Source organism: Cnephaeus nilssonii (genome assembly GCF_951640355.1).
Source record: "Cnephaeus nilssonii genome assembly, chromosome: 9".
Classification (NCBI taxonomy): Eukaryota; Metazoa; Chordata; class Mammalia; order Chiroptera; family Vespertilionidae; genus Cnephaeus; species Cnephaeus nilssonii.
In genome coordinates this window covers 56,153,489-56,170,373 of record NC_137080.1, presented here as the reverse complement: position 1 = coordinate 56,170,373, position 16,885 = coordinate 56,153,489, and the positions used below count along the sequence as shown (strand labels likewise).

At 39.4% G+C, this 16,885-nt stretch overlaps 1 protein-coding gene across 2 annotated transcripts in view; it reads right to left on the bottom strand.

The window, feature by feature from the left end:
• Nucleotides 1-16,885, bottom strand: part of ME1 (malic enzyme 1) — a 172,569-nt gene that overhangs the window by 137,638 nt on the left and 18,046 nt on the right. For both annotated transcript variants that reach the window (XM_079779880.1, XM_079779879.1), the window contains 2 exons: nt 10,323-10,456; nt 5,865-6,014 (listed from right to left, as the gene is read on the bottom strand). In XM_079779880.1, coding sequence (XP_079636006.1) covers nt 5,865-6,001 — 137 coding nt within the window. In that variant the 5' untranslated portion in view covers nt 6,002-6,014; nt 10,323-10,456. The remainder of the gene's footprint in view (nt 1-5,864; nt 6,015-10,322; nt 10,457-16,885) is intronic.

Below are 16,885 nucleotides of genomic sequence, written 5' to 3'. Positions count from 1 at the left end.
CAATCCCCATCCTCCAAAAACTTGCAAAATAAGCATTATTCTGTGAAATCTTACAATAAACAATCCTGTTTAATTTTAGTTAATTCAAATTTTCCACAATTAACTTGAGCATCGAACACTTTTTTCACCATAACATTTGGCAAGCTAACCAATGGTACTAGTTGTAAATGCTTTTCTAAAGAACTGTAATCAACAAAATTATATTTGTTCATCCTTTTTGCCAAAATCGTATCAGCGAGTTAGTGTATAAAATTAGTAATTGAAAGGAGTATAATGTGTGTTTAAAGATGTATTATCTATATTTAATCAAAATTCTACTTATTCACAGCCTGATTCCTTGAAGTGAGTCCAATTTTTTTCAGATCTATTATTTATGAGAAGTTACCTTTTAGAACAATATGGTTAAACAGTAGGAGAAATAAAGAACATCACCAATACTTTAACGTTTTCTATGTGAGCAGATGAATACAGTAATATTAAATTACTATTTCTATGAAGCAGCAAAAAACATATATTAATTCAGCACCAACCAGGTACTAAGTCTAAATAGGATGAAAAATATATATATAATTTATAAAATACAATCCCTTATCTCTAGATGCTTACAAACTGTTTGATAGAACATCAGAAATATGAAGAATAGAAACATGCTTAATTGCCAAAGGCATGATAAAATGGTATCCTATCTAATAAAAGAGTAATATGCAAATTGACCATCACTCCAACACACAAGATGGCTTCCCCCATGTGGTCAAAGATGGCTACCCCCATGTGGACACAAGATGGTTGCCACAAGATGGCCAACAGGGAAGGGCAATTGGGAGGGACCAGGCCTGCAAGGGAGGGCAGTTGTGGGCGATCAGGCCAGCAGGGGAGGGCAGTTGGGAGGGACCAGGCCTGCAAGGGAGGGCAGTTGGGGGCAATCAAGCCTCCAGGGGAGGGCAGTTAGGGGTGACCAGGCCGGCAGAGGAGGGAAGTTGGGGGCAACCAGGCCTGCAGGGAAGGGCAGTTAGGGGCAAACAGGCTGGCAGGGGAGCAGTTAGGCATCAATCAGGCTGGCAGGGGAGTGGTTAGGGGGTGATCAGGCTGGCAGGCAGAAGTGGTTAGGGGCAATCAGGAAGGCAGGCAAGCGAGCAGTTGGGAGCCAGCAGAGTCCTGGATTGTGAGAGGGATGTCCAACTGCCCGTTTAGGCCTGAGCCTACTGGGATAAGGCCTAAACGGGCAGTCGGACATCCCTCAAAGGGTCCCAGATTGGAGAGGGTGCAGGCTGGACTGAGGGACACAGCCCCCATCCCCCGTGCACGAATTTCGTGCACCGGGCTCTAGAGTAGCTAATAAGAACAAATAAGAAAAGGAGATGATTCTTGGAAAATTCAGTCTAAAATATAGCAGGTAAAAATATTTCCAAAGAAATTATGTAAATCTGCTTTAAAAGCATTTCTTTCAAAAAAAAAAAAGATTGACAGAATACAAATAATTTAATTAACACATTAAGCTTAGCATTCTGCAAAAATACAAAATGAATTGTTTCTAGCTTCCAAAAATTACACCTCTATCAACAAATTAGCCACAATTAGACAAGCATATTCCACTACCAAGTATTGGATCTGCAAAAATCCAAATGTTATAGACATATGCGAAGGAGGTAATCCAAGCAAGCTCAAAATCATTCTTAAACAGGATTATCCATGAATACTTGGAAAAACCCACACAAATTATGCCAGAAAAAAGAAAAGAAATACAAAAACAATAAATGGATATTCTGGCATCTTACCTTAAGGAAAAATATACTGGAAGTAGAAGCATTCTTATAAGAATTTATCTTTTGATACCTAGCCAGATTTTAATGCCATATTCAATATGAAAATAAATATCTAGTCATAGTAAGTAAAATATAGTTAAGCTATGCAACTGTATTACACTCAATACTTGTAAGGTTAACCCTTAACTTTCACTTAACATGTTCCTAATTGCTACCACCAAATTCACAAAGTAAATATAATAACAGGTATAATCCTCCTATTCACTTTCTGAATGTCTTAGAATACCCGCTGTTGCAGCAGGAAAGGTTTAATAGACATTTGTCAATTTTGGCTTTAAAAAAACAGTGTATATGCTAACTAATGCCTGAAAGATCCATCATTATTCAAACACAATCACCATTTCCTTTCCAATTAAATACAATGTCTAAATTTATGCTACATAATATGTTTTCAAACAAGTTCTCTTTTTATAATTACGGGAGAAGCCATGAGAACTATTTTACTAACAACTTCAAAATAATCAAAAGTTTAACAAAATATAAACATTAAAAATCAACATGACAGAAAGTGCAATAATATTGTGGAAAATTAAAAGAATAATACAATGAATACTTCCACCTAGATTCAACATGTGTGAGCATTTTGCTATCTCCTACCTCCTGCCATACCTCCTCCTCTCCCCCTCTCCTATCATTCTGTCTGTCTGTCTATCCATCCATCCATCCTCCCATACATCCACCCTGTTTATTTCTGACAAAGCTCCAGAAATCAAATATATTAAGGCTTCTAAAGAAAAACAGATTATATATACTATTTAGACTATAAATAGTCATATAGCCATATCAAGACTATAAATTTAGTTCACATTTTGTCACAAATGGGTTCAGATAGATCAGGTTGTATCCCAAATGAGATTTATTTTAATGTTTTGGTTTTCAAAGTTTTGGATTTGAAAAATGTGAAAGGATGGTGGGCAGTAGTAGTATCCCTATGCTACAGAGGAGGAAAACATTAAATAATTTATTCAAAACTAAAACAAGTAGCAAAACCAGAAGTGAAAATAGGCAAACTACTCCAGAGTAGTTAAAAGCACTGCTCTAGGAAGCCTCCAATCCCAGAAGAAATCCTTGTGACCTTCTTTTTCTTTATCCAGAACCTGAACTCTTACATCTAATTCCATTGCTACCCTCCTAATCAGAGTCACTTGGTTCACTGTAACAGCCTACTAACCAGGCTACCTGATTCTTCTGCCTACTTAACAGTAAAAGCCAATGTTCTTTAAAATAGCATACAAGAACCTATGGTTCTGTACCCTCATTTACCTTAACATCTGTTATCACATCTACTGCTCCCTCTCTCACTCCACTGCAGCCTCACTGGTCTCTATGGGGCCCTGGTCTCCATGCATGTCCCCAGTTAGGCCCTGGCCCTGACTATTCCTCCTGCCTGGCACACACTTCCTCTGTATCTTAATGACGCCCCCTCACTCCTCCAATATCACCTTCCAATGAGGCCTACACTACCACTCTATTTAAAATTGCAACTGCCACCTCCAAAGCAACTGACTCCGGATCCCCCTGTCCCTGCTCTACTCTTTCTTTCTCCTGAACACTTACCTACCTGCAAACATTCTAGACAATATCCTTATTTCTTATTTTCCTGTCTTTTGTATTTAGATTTATACATACACCAAAGTATCCCCAGTCCTTAGAAAATCATCTAGTCTATAAGTGCTCAAAAATAATTGTTTCTATTGAGATTTCTATGTCAACTTTAACCTTAGCTCCACATTTCTTATAGTTGTTAGCATTTCTCAGTATCTCTCAGAAAAGTTAGAATTTCAATAAATATACTTAAGTTACATTTTTAAATAGCAAAGTTTTATCCAATTATGCTTTTATTAAGATTCTTTTATATAATTACATTTTATGGACATGAATAGCTGTTATGACATCACTCAGAGAAGACAATAAAGTAGGTAAAAGTTTATATATATAGTATGATCCCTTCTATAAGCAAAACCAGAATGTATTTGTGTATATCAGGGTTTTGGGCATGATGACATTAGGTATTTAAAAAATATTTTTCTGTCTGTATATTTGCATTTTCTATTTTTTTCATTAATATGTATTATTTGTATGATTAAAAAATGATATACAGCCCTAGCTGGTTTGGCTCAGTGGATAGGGTGTTGGGTTGTGGACTGGAAGGTCCAGGGTTCGATTCCAGTCAAGGGCACATGCTCGGGTTGTGGACTCGATCCCCAGTAGGGGGCATGCAGGCGGCAGCCAATCAATGATACTCTCTCATCATTGATATTTCTATCTCTCCCTCTCCTGTCCTGAGATCAATAAAAATATTTTTAAAAAAAATAAAAATAAAAAATAACATACAGCCCTGGCTGGTGTTTTTAAGTGGTCAGAGTGCCGGCCCACACATCAAAGGGTCCTGGGTTTGATTCCTAGTCAAAGGCATGTACCTGGGTTGCAGGTTCCATCCCTGGCCCCAGTCAAGGTGTGCGCGGTGTGCAGGAGGCAGCCAATGGGTGTGTTTCTCTTACAGTGATATCTCTCTCTCTCTCTCTCTCTCTCTCTCTCTCTCTCTCTCTCTCTCTCTCTTTCTTCCTCTCCTACCCTTCCTCCCTCCCTTGCACTCTCTCTGAAAAGCAATGGGAAAAATATCTTCAGGTGAGGAATAACAACAACAAAAATTAGTCACGCCGAGGCCGGTTTGGCTCAGTGGATAGAGCGTCGGTCTGCGGACTGAAAGGTCTCAGGTTCGATTCCGGTCAAGGGCATGTACATTGGTTGCGGGCACATCCCCGGTGGGGGGTGTGCAGGAGGCAGCTGGTCGATGTTTCTCTTTCATCGATGTTTCTAGCTCTCTGTCCCTTTCCCTTCCTCTCTGTAAAAAATCAATAAAATATATTTTAAAAAAAATTAGTCACATCACCTCTTGTATAAAGAGAAGTAGTTCAATATTTGTAGGTAGTCTGTTAAATGATATTAATAGCACATATCAATTGCATTATATAATGTCTTTTAACAGTGAATACAAATTTTCTTTCATAGAAAGGACAAGATTTAGAATTTAGCTGGCAAATGTATTGTGAGGAATAATTTTTTTGAGGTATATGAGTACTGTATATAATTATTATTATTATTGTGTTAATTCTCACCAAAGGATTTTTTTCCATTGATTGTTAGAGAGAGTGGAAGAAAGGGAGGGAAGGGAAGAGAAAGAAAGAGAAATATCTGTGTGAGAGAGACACATCAACTGGTTGTCTCCTGCACATGCCCTGACCATCCTGACCAGGGCAGGGAGCAAACCCACAACCAAGGTACTTCCCCTTGACTGGGAATCGAACCCACAAACCTTTGGTAGGAGGGGCCCACACTCTAACCACTTAACAACACTGGTCAGGGTCTAGTTCTTTTATTTATACAAAGGGTAATATGGAATAGGCATGCTAAATACCACTACATTCATATATCTATGTAAAATCACATATTCAATCTAACTTTCAATGACAATGCTTTTAGTGGGCTTTTATATTTTTAGTATAAACTTATAAACATTTCTTTTTATCTTTAAATTCATTAATATATTGAATAAAATAAAGCTATAGATTTAGAAAAACTGTATTCATCATTAAAGGTGACTACTATTTCACTTAAGAGAAATCAACAAAAGAACTACTTTAATGCCAACTCTCTGATTTTAGAAAATAGTAGTCTCCCATTTTCACAAAAATTTGGAATCTTTGCTTTAACTTGTAAAATATATACATAATAGTGATAATTATCATCTCAAAGGCAAACTTAATTATGAGCAATTATTTTCTTTCCAAATAAAAAACACATTCATTTACTCTCTGTAAAAGGAAACCTAAATTGGTTTAGAAATACTTTCCCCTTATCTTAAATCTAGAAAGAAAATACTATGCTTTTAATGTTATATATATTTTTATTTAATGTCCTTTTAAATAAAATTTGATTTAGATTTTCCAAAGTTCAATTCCATTCAATATTTTATTGCAAAAGCTTTATAAAAAAAAAAAATAAGGACATGAGTTGTATTTAAAATAAAAGTTTACATACCTTGGTTTCCGAAAAACTAAACTATATTGCTGGCAAGCCAGACCCACAGTGGGGGTATAAACAATAGGCATGAACTTCTCAATGTCAGACATAAGCACTCGATAAAAGAGCTTTTCGTTTCTGTCTTGAAGATCCATTAAGAGAAGATACCTGTGGAAAATGGACAAAATGAGGTCTATATTCCAACAAAGCCATGAAATAGCTGCTTAGAAATCTTATTGAACATTTTTCAACAAAGTATGAAGGACTTTTTAGGTCACACAGGAAACATCTGATCAAAAAACACTTTAGAAATATTCTTAAATACCTCAAAGAATGAAGAACCATAAACCTCAGTGAGTGTCATTCAAATCCTCCTTCATAATAAAAAGGCAATATGCAAATGACCATCACTCCGCTACGCCCACGATTGGGCGGTGGGAGGCTGGGGGGCGGGACTCGGGGTGGCATATCCTGCCATTGAGAGGCGCGAGACTCCCGCCCCCCCCCCTGCCTCTCAACAGCTGGATTGGCGGCCGCTGAGGGGGGCTGCCTCGGACACCCTGGACACCCAGCTCCGCTGCCATCGGAGGCGGGGAGCCGGTTGTCCGCACCCGGATCCCCTGCCCAGCTCCGCTGCCATCGGAGGTGGGGAGCCGGTTGTCCGCACCCGGATCCCCTGCCGTGCTCCCCTTCGTCAGCGCCTCAAGCCCCAGCAGCAGCGGCAGCGGCTGGGGATGAGCTGGTGATCCCAACAGCCTGGCAGCTCAGTGGCGGCGGCGGAGGCAGCATTGGGCCTGGGGACTGGTGAACAAGCAGAAGATGGCCCTTATCGCAGGAGGCTAGGCCTAGGGACCCTACCCACACGACTGAATCGTGCGCTGGGCCTCTAGTATATAATAAAAGGGTAATATGCAAATCGACCCTAATGGCGGAACCATGGGGAATGACTGGTCACTATGACATTCACTGACCACCAGGGGGCAGACACCCAACACAGGAGCTGCCCCTTGGTGGTCAGTGCGCTCCCACAGCGGGAGCTCCACTTACCCACAAGCCGGGCTGATGGCTGCGAGCGCAGCAGTGGTGGCGGGAGCCTCTCCTGCCTCCTCAGCAGTGCTAAGGATGTCGACTGTGGCTTAGGCTCCCAGGCTCCCAATCCTCTAGAGAGTGGGCCTAAGTCGGCAAGTGGACACCTTCTGAGGGGTCTCAACTGCGAGAGGGCACAGGCTAGGCTGAGGGACCCCCTTAAGTGCACAAATTTTTGTGCACTGGGCCTCTAGTATTAAAATAATTGCTAAAATAGAAGTTTTACTTAATATTTTAAATGATTTTATCCCTATTTTAAAATGAAAGAATGATGAAAATACCAATATACATATAGTATTAATTTTAAGTAAATACAAAGACTTCATCCTTTAACTTTCAGTGCTGAATAACCAAGGGAAATAACAAATGAAAAATGAGTAAGGAATATAGCACCAACCCTAAAAATTACTAAGGTAGCAAGAAAGTTCAAGGGGCTTTTCTTATTATTTGTATCAAATGGCTTTTTCTTTCTAGAGACATTTTTGACCCAGACTTATCTTTCTAAGCATCAAACTTACCATGTTACATGTAGCCTTCAATGGTTTGTAAAATAAAACTCAAATTGCTTGGTATAATTTAAAAGAATATTTTAGGATTGTACTTAATAATCTTACCAGCCTTTTTGGATTGATTTCCATTCCCTGAAGTAGTTGAAAATGCATAGCATTTAGTGTCAGACATCAGGATTCTAATGCTGGGCAAATAGATAGGTTATGCTAACCCCAAAAAATTAAAATTTAGGAAGAAGATGATGACTTTTAGACATCCTAAAATTGATTTAGCAAATGTGTAAGTCCTCGTTGCTAAATCAATGATCAACCCTCAGACCTCCTTTTATTTATCAGAACATTTGACTCAAGTGGCACTCCCTATAAGTAAATAAATTCTCTTTACTTGACTTCTAGGACATTCTATTCTCTTCATTTTCTTTCTATCTCACTAGTTTCCTGTTTCTTTGCAATTTCTTTTTTCTTTTTGCTGTTTTTTCCTCTCTGCAAGGTCTCTAACACTTATCTCTAATACATTAGGCTTTACCTTCAACATATATCCAAAATCTAAATATCTTCATTGCTACCACCCTGGGTCTAAATCACCATCATCTTTTGATTGGATTATTGTAATAGTCTCCTAAACATTCTTTCAGCCTACATTCTATTCTCAACATTGCAGCCATTCTCTTCTTGAAATTAGCTCAGATCATGTTGATTTCCTGTTCAAAACCTTGAAAGGCTTCCCTTTTCACTCAGATTAATAGCAGAAGTCCTTTATTGGCCTTCAAATACATAATCTATCCTCTATTACCTTGATAACTTCCTTTCCCAACCTACCATTCTTCCCCTCACTCATTCTATTCCTGACACAGGTATCCCTACTGATCCTCGAACCAGAAAAGGAATATAAAGTGAAAACATAAGCTGAAGGAAGAACTTAAGTAACAAGTGAAAGTGACTGTGGAGAGGTTTAAGAAGAAGCAAAAATACACAACTGGACAAGCTGAGTCAGTCTCTTTCTCCAGCTGCCCGACATCACCCATGGGCTCATGAAAAAAGTGGCCATGGCAGGAATGGAGGTTATCATGGGCTCAGCAATATGGACTTCCGGTCACCAAGGCTGACCTGCCTTTAGACTCTCCTGAGTGCCCAATCTGCCATAGGCCAACACCGCATGCCTGACTGGGTGCCATTCCACGGGGTGATCAGCAAGCTACCCGGTGGCAGGTGATTACATTGGACTGCTTCCATCATGGAAGAGGCAGCGTTGTTGTTACTGGAATTGACACTTACTCTGGATACAGATTTGTCTTCTCTACACACAATGCTTCAGGCAAAACTACCATCTGTGGACTTACAGAATGCCTTATCCACTATCATGGTATTCCACAAGGCATTGCTTCTGATCAAGGGACTCTCTTTAGAACAAATGAAGCATGGCACGGGGCCCATATTCATGAAATTCACTGGTCTTACCATGTTTCCCCACCATCGTGAAGCAGCTGACTTGACGAATGGTGGAATGGCCTTCTGAAGCTCAGTTACAGCACCAGCTAGGTGGTAACACCTCGCAAAGCTGAGGCAAAGCTCTCTAGGAGGCTATGTATGACGTGAATCCGTGTCCAGTATGATGCTGTTTCTCCCATAACCAGGATTCACAGGTCCACAATCCCAGGGGTAAAAATGGAAGTGGCACCACTCACTATTACTGCCAGTGACCCACTAGCAAAATGTCTGCTTCTTGTCCCCATGACTTTATGCTCTGCTGACCAATAAGTCTTAGTTTCCAAAGGAGGAATGTTTCCACCAGGAGACAATTATTCCATTAGACTGGAAATTAAGATGGCCACTAGCCACTATGGACACCACATGCCTCTGAATCAATAAGCAAAGAAGGAAGTTACTGTGCTGGCCAGGGTGACGGATCCTGCCTACCAAAGGGGATTTGGACTGCTACTCCATTATATTCTCTTTAGCAAAAAGGAATTCTGTAAGCAGTCTGCCTTTAGACTGCAAGTCTTTTCTTGTTCTCCAGCTGCCAGTCTACCTGCAGACTTAGGACTTAACCAGGCTTCACGATCATGGGAGCCAATCCCTTGAAATAAATATATATCTCCATCCAACAGGATGTGATGTATTTGTGTGTGTGTGTGTGTGTGTGTACACAACACATATATCCTGTTGCTTCTGTTTCTCTGAAGACCACTAGAAAACCCTGACTAATACAAATACTTACTAGGTATTGGGTTAGCTACCTCTTCTAAACCTCGCAACAATATTTTGAAATAACTATTCTCTTCAATCCATAAATGAAAACCTGAGGTTTAGTACCTCAATAAGGGAAAAGTCCAAAGCAGAGGACAAGGCACACAGAGTGGTCCTGACAGTGGTTGTGGTGGTTTGCTCGAGCATCAGTGCTAGTGAAACACAGCCAGAATTTCAAACTAGGGCTATCTCATTACAGAGGTAGGGCACATGTTACCTTTATCTCTGTGCAAACATGGAAACTGAATTCTAAACACAGTAAGTGACCTAAATTCGCAATAGCATTAGAACCTGGTTTAGAAGTTGAAAAAGTGCACCCAATATGCACTCATAGTCTGACTAAAAGCCACTTTAACCTGTTTTGCTCTGTCCAGGATGGCATTTCCTGATAACTCATCTTTATAGCAACAATTTTATCACAAGAGCAAAGTAATCTCTCTGAGGATAACAGTTTGGAAAGGAAGATTTTATTCAAATGTTCCTAAAAAGGGTAAATTTTTAAAAATATCATTGTATTTATAGGCAAATTCTCCTCAAAGTTGACTACTTTTTCCAAATCACTAAATATTTTAACTTTCTCATTTAATAAAAAATAAAATAAACATTTGCCTAAGAGAAATATAAAATGTGTTACCTGTCAAAGTCAGAGTTCAGACGCTCACAATTTTTAATTACTCTAAGAACCTGGATATCCTGATTGATGAAGCAAGGTGGCAATAATCCATGAATATTCAATTGTTGTCTTTCTTCCAGGGTAAAAGCCAAGTCCTATGGAGAAAAGAAAGACAATAACTTAAGGAGAAAAAAAAAGAGAGAGAAAGCATATATTTACAAAAATAACATCCAACAAGAGTATGGAATTAAGAATCAGAATATCTGGCGATACTCTAAACATAGCCATTTGGCTGTGAGTAGACCATGTAAGCTCTCAATACCTCAGTTACTATAACATTTTCAGATCTGTGTCACTCACATATTGTTAAGATGAAATTAGGTAAAAGGAGAAAATGAGTTGAAAACATGCAAGTGACAGATATAAATCATTATTAATATCATCATTAAATATAAAAATGAATGGGAGTTATTATAAGAGGCTTTTAAATTATGAACATGAGTAGGTCATCTTTAAATAGGTCAGGTAATGCCTTATATAAGATTGAGGCACCTGTTTCAACACTCCTTTCCTAAGTATTATACTATTCTTATACACTCCTAACCACGCAAAACTTCTCGCCATTTCCTGAACACACCTGAAAAGGTTTTATTCTTCCATGACACTATGGTCAAGAATATCTTTCTTCCCTGCTTCTCTGCCCTTCAAGCCTTACCTTAAATGCTCTATCTTCTCTAAAGCCTTCCCAGAATCACCCAGTATGTCCATTAGAATCCTACTATTACACTTACTAGGGGCCCGAAAATTCGTGCAAGAGTAGGCCTTCCTTCCCCTGGCTGCCGGCACTAGCTTCCCTCCAGCACCTGGGACCCAGGCTGGCTTCCCTTGGGTCGCCCTCAGGCTCCCAGGACCTGGATTGGCTTTCCTCTGCCCCTGGCTTCCTCAGGAAGGACATCTGGTCTAATTAGCATATTACCCTTTTATTATTATAGATGGTATGTTACCTATTTATATGAACACTGATTGCATAAAACAATAGTAAGGAAACTATGAGGCCTTACCACCAGGAATGCTCAGGGCCTACTCAAGAAGGCAAATAATCCTTTCCACTAATATTTACAGGGTAAAATAAGGTTGATGTTAGAGTAATAAATTTGACAGTAAAACAGTAGTCAAGTTTTCAGGCAAATTTAAATTGGCTAGTTGAAACAAGCAAATATTCTAGAAAAATTAATTGTACTGGACAAAAAGGTGTTCCTAAAGTGTTAACTAAAATTTTTATTGGTACTTTATCTCACGATAAAATTGTGCACCATGTAATGAACCTAAAACAGTAATATTATAGTGCAAAAAATTAAAATTTAAAAGCCATCAAGACTACATTATAAAATTTTCAAAAGCCTCCTACCATTTAAATCAAAAAAGGTAGAGGAATATCATGTAAGGAAAAATATCCTGTAAGTAAATTACATCTAGAAAATTTGTACTTTAGAAAATTAATTGTAAGGCTAAAAGCAAGACACCCATGAAAAACACACAAGGTGTCAAAACAAGCCAGAGGAAAATCATTTGGGCAAAAAATGAAATAGGATCCCAAGTCAATTTTATAGAAAATATCCCTTTATTAACTTTTGGTCAAGAATATGTTTGTATATTTTCAGAAAACAACTCCAAGACCATGTGGATTCTGGCAACAGAGAGGAATCGACAGGACTACTCCAGCCATGAAGAGAGAAGAGAAGCAGTCCAGAGATGGAAGACGCTTACGTCACCTTGCCATACTAGCAGTCAGCAGCTGTGCGTCACTGCAGGTTGCCCAGGACCAAACCAGAGAGAGTCGGACCTGCATTACCACCATTTGTCCACCATCCAGAACTGAAATATCATTGTTGACATGTACACATAAGGAACTGTTTGACATTGAAATTGGGTCTCAAAAGAACTGTTGGCCCAGAAAGAAACTCACTACAGACTGATTCATTTGCCTTTCAGCATAACCATTATTGCTTGTCTCATTTTCGGTTCTTATAAGGGTATTTCTAGTAGCACGTGATCTCACTCATCTAGGGGAAATGATAAACAACATAGACTGATGAACAAGAACAGACCCAGAAACAAGGAGGCATGAATCAGACTGTCGGGCCTCAGAGGGAGGGTAGGGGAGGGTGGGGATAAAGGGGAGAGATCAACCAAAGGACTTGTGTGCATGCATATGAGCCTAACCAGTGGTTAAGGACAACAGGGGGGTGGGGGCATGCGTGGGGAGGGGTGTGGGATGGGAATGGGGGGATGAGGACAAATATGTGATACCGTAATCAATAAAGAAATTTAAGCAAAACAAACAAAAAAGAAATATTAACTTGAAATATTAACCTAGCCCATGTTCTGGCATACAGGACACTCTCAATAAACAATAGTTATTATCATTAAAAAAAAAGAAGAAGAAAAGAAACTATGAGGCTTGAAAATAAGCAAACAAAATAGAACTGATGGGTTGATGCAAAGACCCAGAATGGACCTAAGAGATTTGTTGGGAAGGGGTAGTAATACAAGGAGTAGTAACAGCAAGAGAAACCCCAGTAGTTATTAATCTATGGGAATGAGCAATTCCCCCTGGAGAAAGGTCTTCCCCTGGAGATAGGTCTCCTGGGGATTTCCAAGAGGCCTCTCTGGTTAGACTGTGGCTGCTGTACCTATGGGTCTGGCTAAAGTGTACCAACATGGTGATGGTCAGGTTCGCTCACTGTGACCACTGCTGATGTTTCTTAGACAACCTGGATGAGTAGGAATGTAATCACTAACTTTGTGTTGGACAATTCTACAGCCATCCTGCTTTGCCCCTGAAAGTTTCTTATGATAGTAAAAGAGTGAATCCCAAGTCTTTGGGAAGTTTATTACTCTGGGAAAAGGACAGACAATTTGGTTCATCCCTGAGGTTGACAGACCCTGAGCATCGAGAAATGAACATGTCCAACCTTAGGAAGTCGGTGAAGGAGGTCAATGGATGAACAACTCTCTATTTCTTCTATTTTTTAAAATACGGATAAGCCCATTAATTCATGTCACTTTTATAGAAAGCCTTATGTTCAGACTCCTGGGGGCAAACTGAAGAAAGGCAAATAGATTTGTCCACTGAATGATCCCTGACCCCAGGTGGAGCTCTCGAAGTTGCCTGCAAGAGCTAGCTGGGACAAATAGCTCCTTTGACTTCTCAAAAGGTCTCCAGGTGCGATTCTCATGACTGCAAAACCCCCATTGTTACATGCTTAGCAGGGGGTCCTCTGGAGCCCCACAATGTGTGGACAGCAGCAGAACGGTTCCTTTCTGAGAGGATAATCCAGTGCGTCCATCTGTGCCTGCCCTGTCACCCTCTCTTCGTTACCTGGAGAAGAGCAGACCAGTGCAGCCTGTCAGTTCCTGGCCTAGGAGTTTCAGCAGAAACCAGGACTCCACTGTGGTGTTGCTGGAACCTTTTCCATGCCATTTGTTTTTCTACTTGTCATGTGTGGACCCATGCCAGAATGCAAATGCCATGATGTCAGAGAACTTGTCTGTTTTTTTCACTCTTTTATCTTTAGTGCTTAGAACATAATTAGATTTCAGTAATTTACTGCATAAACAGTAAAGTTTTAAATGTTTAATTTTAGAGACTTACATTAAAATTTTAAGAACACTAAAATTGCTGCTCAGAAAACTGATTAGCATATTGATTCTGGTACAATTACATTTAAAATGTAAAGCAACTGGAAAGTGATATTTGCATAAAAAGTAACTATAAAATAGAAAGCATATTTCACTTGCTAAAGATATAACTGGGAAGACTGATCATTTAAAGCAAAATGCCATGAAATCACTCTTTGAAACGACACAGAATTATGTGCAGTAATATATTTGAAAAAGAAAACTCAACATTTTCTCAAGCTTGAAATGAAAAATTTGGAAATTAAAAATGGGGGAAAAGCTAGGCTAAAGTTAGTCTCAAAAATACATGAATATCTATAAAGAAACAGTAAACTTCTGAATGTTATGCCTTGAAAATCTGCCTGAAAATATAATAATCAAAATATCAATAACCTGAGAATAAGGCTTGTTATCATTCACTTAAAAATGGCATTTAACTATCATTTGTTGATGTAGTTAGCCACTCTTTTTACAAAAATTTTCCAGTGAAAATATATGAAACTAATTTCTAACACTAACAGGTCTCCCATATCATGTGCCATGTAAATGATAATGTCACCTGGATATCTTACCTAATAATAGACAAACATGTAAATTGACCGTACCTCCGCTATGCCCACAGCCAATCAGGAGTGAGTATGCAAATTAACCAAAGATGGTGTGTTAATTTGCATATGCAGGCTTGGAGCGGTGGGCAGGGCGGGACATCTGCTATGAGGGGGAGAGGGGGGCGGAGGGAGCTACAGGAGCGGTGCTCTGGCCGGGAGCGAGGACTTGCCAGCTTCTGGGCGGCCAGGGAGCAGGGACTTGTAGGCTACCGGGCGGCTGGGAGCAAAGCCAGGGGAAGGAAGGCATATTCTTGCACGAATCTTCATGCAATGGGCCTCTAGTCTTTTAATATCCTTTTATGTTTGTAACTACAAACTCCCATACACTGCAAAATTTTCCAAGACAGAGTAAAGTGCCAATTCAATTCTATAAAAACAACAACAAAAACCCACCCAGAACTTAGAAATCTGGGGAACTAGGCCAATTTAAATTCCTGTAATTGGATTCATATTCTATTACTACCCTCTGATTTTTTAAAAATAAATGAATATGTAAAACTAATCATAAAGTCCCTGAAAATATAAAAATATGTATGGTATGATTTCATTTAAGCCACAGTGGGTTTTTTTTGTTTGTTTTTTTAAAATATATTTTATTGATTTTTTAAAGAGAAGATGGGAGAGGGATAGAGAGCTAGAAACATCGATGAGAGAGAAACATCAATCAGCTGCCTCCTGCACACTCCCTACTGGGTATGTGCCTGCAACCAAGGTACATGCCCTTGACCGGGATCGAACCCGGGACCCTTGAGTCCGCAAGCCGACGCTCTATCCACTGAGCCAAACCAGTTAGGGATAAGCCACAGTTTTTAAGAATTACACATCAATGTGATTCTTACCAACCAGCAGCTTCCAAAAATGTATTCAGAGAAAAAGTGGAATTTTGAACCATTTAACAATCCTGGCTATACTATATATTTCACTATTTCATACTAACAGAAACATGTTTATAAGCATACTTTTTTCAGTCAAGCCTATCTTTATTTGTTTTAATAATTCTTTATTGTTGAAAGTATTACATATGTCCCCTTTTTCCCCCACTGACCCCCTCCAGGACCCACCACAACCCAGATCTTCAGCACCTTATTGTCTGTGTCCATGGGTTATGCATATATGCATATAAAATCTTTGGTTGATTACCTCCTACCCACCCACCCTCCCCCACCTTCCCTGTGTGATTCTGCACTCTGTTCCATGCTTCCATGTCTCTGGATCCACTCTGTGCATCAGTTTATTTTGTTACTTAGATTCTACATATGAGTGTGATTGTGTAATACTTGTCTTTCTCTGACTGACTTATTTCACTTAGCATGATACTCTCCGGGTCCCTCCATGCTATCTCAAAGGATAAGATATTTTTCTTTTTTACAGCAGCGTAGTATTCCATTGTGTAGATGTACCACTGTTTTTTAATCCACTCATCTGCTGATGGGCACTTAGGCTGTTCCCAAATCTTAGCTATTGTAAATTGTGCTGCTATGAGCATAGGGGTGCATATATCCTTTCTGATTGGTGTTTCTGATTTCTTGGGATATATTCCTAGAAGGGGGATCACTGACTCAAATGGGAGTTCATTTTTAATTTTTTGAGGAAACTCCATACTGTTTTCCACAGTGGCTGCAGCAGTCTGCATTCCCACCAGCAGTGCACGAGGGTTCCTTTTTCTCCACATCTTCGCCAGCACTGGTGTAGAACCAATGGTGTAGTTCCAGTCCAAATCTAAAGGCCTGAGAAACCAAGAGAGCTGAGAGTCTAGTCTAGCCTGAAGGCCACCACAGGCTCAAGACCCAGGAAGAGCCAATGTTTCTGTTTAAGTCCAAAAGTCCAAAGGTAGGAAAAATAAAAAAAATGTCCTAGCTTGAAGTCAGGTAAGAGGGTTTTCTCTCTTACTCACAGAAGGGTCAGCCTTTTTCTTCTATTCAGGCCTTCAACTGATTGGGTGAGGCCCACCCAAAATAGGGAGGGAAGTTTGCTCAGTCTACCAATTCAAATGTTAATTTCATCCATAAACACCCTCACAGACATACCCAGAATAGTATTTGACAAAATGTCTGGGCATCCAGTGGCCCAGTCAAATTGACACACAAATTCATCATCACATTCACCAAATATTTTTAAACAAATATTTTTTGAGTATCTGCTCACAATGCTTATAGGCACTAAACCAATGAAACAGTGATATGTCAAACATGGTCCATAGCCTCAAGAAATTTACATTTCTGTATATTTTTATTTTTATACAATGAATCTGTAAGGCTATTAAAATATTAATAACTATTAAAGCCACTTACCTCA